The 6,000-nt window shown below is 40.3% G+C and overlaps 1 protein-coding gene across 2 annotated transcripts in view; it reads left to right on the forward strand.

Annotated features, from left to right (window-relative positions):
• The window catches only part of WASL (WASP like actin nucleation promoting factor), a 77,833-nt gene extending 72,288 nt beyond the window's left edge, over positions 1 to 5,545 (forward strand). For both annotated transcript variants that reach the window (XM_040343704.1, XM_040343705.1), the window contains 2 exons: positions 272 to 383; positions 3,809 to 5,545. In XM_040343704.1, coding sequence (XP_040199638.1) covers positions 272 to 383; positions 3,809 to 3,870 — 174 coding nt within the window. In that variant the 3' untranslated portion in view covers positions 3,871 to 5,545. The remainder of the gene's footprint in view (positions 1 to 271; positions 384 to 3,808) is intronic.
• Positions 5,546 to 6,000: the final 455 nt, after the last annotated feature.

A 6,000-nucleotide genomic window follows, 5' to 3' on the forward strand; every position in this document is an offset into this window, starting at 1 on the left:
ACTGTACTTCAAAGGGGGCTGTGAAATAATGTTTTCCTTAAACTTCCCTCTTTAAATTGGGATGTGTGTTATACGCCTGTGCGTGTTATATGCTGATAAATACGGTATATTAATATTTTCCATTCCTGTTTTGGAGTCGCCAAATGGAGTTGTATGCTTCTTTATACATGTACTACAGCAGGTACCTGCTTGTATTGAAGTTTGTCTGCATGGCAAACCTGTAATCCAACTTGATTGCACCATTTGCTGATTTTCTGTAAACATTTTCTAGAGGCAAGAGGAACTTGATGCTGCAGCACCTTCAACTCCCACAGCCCCTACAGGAATAGTGGGCGCTCTGATGGAAGTGATGCAGAAAAGGAGTAAGGCCATTCATTCTTCAGGTACTGACGTTTCTTTTTTTTTCCCCCTTCAAGTTACACATGGTCTATATAATGACATGGTTACAAAATGAAATGCAGCATCAGCATAGGAGTATTCAACTGATGAAATTGCATTAGACTGAAGATCTGTCTCCTAAATTGCACACATGATGGATGGGGGTCATTTATTTTGTTTGACTGCTTTAATGGTAAATTTGTGCACCAATGTTACTATTATGTAACACATATTCACTTTAAACAAAGCACTCCTTATGGTTTATGATCGCCCAAATTATGTGTTTTAGCTTGAGCTGTGTTGCACTGCGCAATTACATAACATGGGAAAGGTATTTAAAATACACAGAAACGTTGGACACAGTGGGATGCCCTGCATTGTTTTTTGATTTTTCTCTACTACTCCATGTTGGCCTATGTGTCCATGCACACTATAGGCGTTTAGAGGCAGAAACAAAAACCATCACTTATTCAAGAGAGGGGCCTTTGAGCTTAAACTGAGGCTCCTAAATGCAGGTAAACTCATCTAAACACGCGATAATGCTAGTTGCTTCTAGCCCTTGAGCATTTTTTTTTTCCATTTCAAATGAATAGATACCCAAGTGCTTGATGTGCATGAACTCGCTTGAAAAAACGTGTCTTGGGAGCTTTTTTGAGCTCCTAGGAGAAAAGCGATTGCAAGAGCCCCAGTGTGCATGAGGCCTAAAGGAGCTATTGGCTTTCTAGCTAGGTTTTGCAGCTAGCAATTACTGCCATTTGACAGTTATCAGCCAGTCAAGTGCTGCGTACTTGGTTGAGACTTCTACGCTGTGTGCAAAGATAACTCGTTACAATGATGCTTCTTATTATATATGGCTGAGAGTTGCTAATTCTGTTTGCCCATTCAGATCTTTTTGAAACGTTAATTTTTTTTTTTAACTTTAAAGATTATTTGTAGGTATGGGTATTTTTACATAGTTACGTTGGTACAGTTTAGGATCCCTCTGAAAGCTGGAAATGACTGTAGTAGACACAGCTTCTACAGTGATCTTCACAAATTTTTGGCAGCCATGGGCTACCATGCTTACTAAACACAGACGGTCGCCCACTCAACGCGGGCACTATTCCGAGAGAACTTTTGCATTTTCTCATTGAATGCAAAGCCTTCTCTGGTTAGATGAGGTGGAGAGGTGCACTCACAATCTTGTTCGATCAGAGAATGCCTTCCTGTACCCAATACAGTTATTTTCAGCTTACAGAGGGATCAGCCAGGCAGGGCCGCCATCAGAGGGGGGTACAGGCAGTACACCTGTAAGGGGCACGGATGGCAACCCCCCCCCCCTTTTTTTTTTTTTTTTTTTTTTTTTTTATTAAAGGGCCCAGAGGTCCCCAGGGCCCTGGATGCTATATATATATAATATATATATATATATATATATTATATATATATATATATAATATATACCAGAGGTCCCCAGGGACAACCCCCCCAGTTCATGGAACCCCCCGCTTCTGAATTCGCGGGCCGCCCCCCAGTTCTCTGCTCCAGGGGGCCCATGCCTGAAGCTGTGTAAGGGCCCCATAATTCCTGATGGCCAGGTGTTGGTGTATGTATAGTTACATTGGTCCAAGCTGAACCAATGTAACAATGCAAAAATATCCATACCAGGCATTTTATCTTTAAAAGAAAAAATAAACATTTATACTCGCCCAGTCTGTCCCTTGCCAGCTCTGCAGAGAATTGAGTGATCAAACACCAATGATCGCTCAGTTCTCCTTTCCGCTCTGAGCAGAGAAAGGTGACTGATCTATGCTCTGCCCCTCCAGCGTTCACTGCTTAGTCTCCCAGCGGCTTGCAGGTCTAGGCATCTGGGTGGTTCCTGACTGTAAAGTAGCGATCGATCCAGCACCTGGACTGGCTGAGTGATGGATCAAACCAGAGCCTGGACTGACTGAGTGACATCGGCTGACAGACTCATGTGACCCATGTTCAGTTGGCATTGGGCTAAAATCCAATGTCGGCTGATGTCACTCAGCCAGACCAGGCGCTGGATCGATCACGACTTTTCATAAAAGTAGTGCCAAAATGTTTGGCCGTAATTCTTCTTTTAAGCTGAGTTCACACTAGTGCAAATTGGATGCGGGTTCGCATGTTGGGAGACTGTGGCCAGCTCTCAATGGAGCCGGTTCATACAGCTCCGGGACGGCTGCGGAACGGTTTGCAAGAAGAGTCCTGTGCGTCTTCTGGTCTATTTCGGGTCCGAATCCAGCCCAAAATTCAGACCTGATTCGTCTCTGAACTGGAGAACAGGGATGCGCACCGGGCCCCTGCTGTGAGATGCTCCGCACAGCAGTGTAAACTCAGCCTGAAGCAGAGATTTGAAACTACACTGTACAACATGGGTCTTTCAAGTAACAAATTAGTCGGATATCATCAGTAATGCATCCTAAACATTAAAGTGCAAAGTTGTGTGCAAAGAAGCAACATTAGGAAAAATGGCAGTTCCTACACCTGCCCAAATGATAACGGACTGTAGGACCCTTTTCTTCAACACGGGAAATGTTGCTCATCATTTCTAATGTGCCTAAATCTGTAGCTCTGGTAGGAAGTATTGGGTTGTAAGACTTGTCCTTCATCTAGTAAATCCTGTGACTGCTTTGTATAAAAACTTATCGCAAAAGAAATAGGCTGCTATTGATAAGCTCTTTATAAAAATGCCAGCTTGGCTGCCATTTATCCAGTGACTTCAGCAATTTTAGTAATTGATCCAGAACAGGCATATAGCCAGCGAGTATATTTTTCTTCAAGGTCGGGGACTCCTGCCAGTAACCTTGCCTGTCCTAGGGTGGCAGGAAGCAATAGGATTGTCATACTAGAACAGGAAGTGCTTTAGAACCAAGAAAACACCTCCCATTTTCCTTATCGCCATAACTTAAGAGAGGTGCTTTGTAGTTCACAGATCTGACAACTGCTTTCATGAGAGTGCAGTACAGGAATTTATCAGCTCACTAGGTTTCTGGTTGGACCAACTTGACTTGAGCATATCAAACGGATACAGCAAAACCCTTTCAGTGCTATAATTGCTGGCAGTAATCGCATGCCAAAAAGCTGACAGGCTGGTCATACTGAAGTCTTTGACTTCAGTACAACCAGCCTGTCCATAGATGGAATCAAATCTCAACTGGTCCCTGCTAAACCGCCCGAGATTCTATCCACCTATGGCCGTCTTAAGCAGAATGTTTTTCCTGGGTACAGTAAAAGCAGCTGAGAAAACACGTGGCTTCAGAGACATTGCAAAGAAATGGATTTTCTTTCTGACCTCCCACCTAAAATAATAATAAAATAAATTCTGTATTTTCTACTTTTGACTTATTCTGGTCTAGAGAATATCTCTAAAGAAGTGTCATGCTGCTTAATATCTATAATAATGTGTTTTTCTGTTCCGTGATAGACACTGATGAAGATGAGGATGATGATGAAGAATTTGAAGATGACGATGAATGGGAGGATTGATCTACACATTATATAAATATAATATATATTTTTTTTAAGGTGAATGAATACTAAACACTACTTTCTGTCTATGAATTCTGTAAAATTATCATGTAAATGGTCTACCAATTTGCTGTATATTTTTGTTGCCTTTTTGCTTTTTTAATAATCTGTGCAATACCTCATTGGAGATGCAAAAGTTTGTCGTAGCACTGCACACACATCTTCCTCCCTCGGTGTGCAAACTCATGTGACTTGGACAATGACATTAGTGAACACATAACATCCAACTGACAAGCTCATGGGGAGAAGTGAGGCAGTGACAGAAAGCCTTTAATGCAATTGTTATAATTAAAAAAAAAAAAAAAATACTATTTTCTTACCCTGATTTTTCTGTATCTAAATTTCTTAAGGAAATCTAGTCTAGCACTACATTCTTTTTTAAGTGGTGTTTATCTTTGCTAATTAAGCCCCCATCATTTTGAATGCAAAGCTAAATGTATGTTAATTATATATGGGGTTTTTATTTGGCACAATTTTTTTACACTACAAATGATCAGTTTGTATTCTTGCAGCCACTACAGATAATGCATCTGCTATAGGAACAGGAAGAAGCAAGCAATAGCATCTGCTGTTTTTCAGCAATCTTACTTGACTTGGGATTATTTTTTTCACTCTGTAGCTACAAAATCCGCTTAGTACTCTAATAAGTTACTATGAATGTGATGTTAGGGGTGAGGAGAAATGACTGACAGTGATTCTACATAACTCTAATGTACAAGACAACTCATCATTGTAAAAAAACAAACACTACTGCTGGGTTAGTAAACTGCCCAAGTTGACACTCTGAGAACACCAGGCGTTGTAACGTAGCCTGTTTTTGCACTTTTATTGTATCCACTTTGACAGAACCGCTTGTTGCTTGCTTCTCTAATGTTGGGTTAAGTTCCAGAATTGCGTGCAAGTCGCATTGCAGAAGCTCCAAAATACATTCAGTGCCGTTTTTCTTGTGCTGCATTCTGCTGTATCTAAAAACAAACACTAAAACAAAAATCATACAAGAAAAAAAATCTGTCTTAAATGGCATATGAATTAGTCTATATGGTAAAATAAACACTAATATGTAATGAACCTGCCTATTGCAATATTCTGTTATCTAATGTATAGCTCTGGAGAAGAGAATGGAATGAATGACAAATAAAGAAAGTTCACACAAATTGTATATATAGCTGATATCTTACTTCTTAGTCTTCACATGGTCTTTGTGTAGCACATTATGCAAGAGATGGACACACACAGTGTAGGCTTATGAGCCAATCATTCCAATTTGTGGCTCAGCAGGCACTTTGCAGTAGTCGGTGAACATGGGCTTCCATTCACACTAGAAAAGGCCAGCTAGCTACCAACTGTAATTGTTTTAGGCTCATTGACTGCCTGACTTCTGGGATTTAGGAGCAGTTTTATGTATCTAAGCCTGTAAAGAATCTGACATCTTCTCTAGCTGAGCTATAACAAAAGAAAACATTGCTATTGCTTTGCTTGTTAGTTTTAGCTCTTATTGTAAATGTTAACTGGCTGTTTATGACTTATGAGGTTATACTTACAGGCTGGCCCTGTGTAATTTTATATTCTTGAAATCCTACTAAATAATGGACTCTTAAATAATCATGCCATTAAAGTGATCATGTAAACTTTATAGCGTACTTGGTGCATATTGAGCAGTGTGTTTATTATTGCGATCGAAAATATTGAGGAAACGGTGCAAACTGTTTCAGAGTGTTCATATTTCCTGTATCGTAATGGAGAACAACGTTTCTGTAAGGTTTCCAGTGCTTCGGACACAGCCGAACTTCATGCCCCTCGAGCTTGTTTTCTCCCTTTGGTAAGTTGAAAACCAGAGAGAATGTCAGTTAGCTGCTATTTTGATTAGGTAGCAGGTGTATGTAGTTACAACTTTCTTCTAGATTTCCCTAGAAGCTTTAAAACCCTGGGTGAAAATGTATTTGGTAGGTTGGCACTTTTGACTGCTTCACACATGTTGCTGCTGTTCAGTGGGTCTATATTTCATAGTTTACCAGTAGTGTAAGGCCCTTGAGAGGTTGTGTTAAAGCATCATCATCATTATTCTAAAGACCAACATTACGAAATCTA

This window comes from Rana temporaria, chromosome 3, assembly GCF_905171775.1.
Source record: "Rana temporaria chromosome 3, aRanTem1.1, whole genome shotgun sequence".
NCBI lineage: Eukaryota > Metazoa > Chordata > Amphibia > Anura > Ranidae > Rana > Rana temporaria.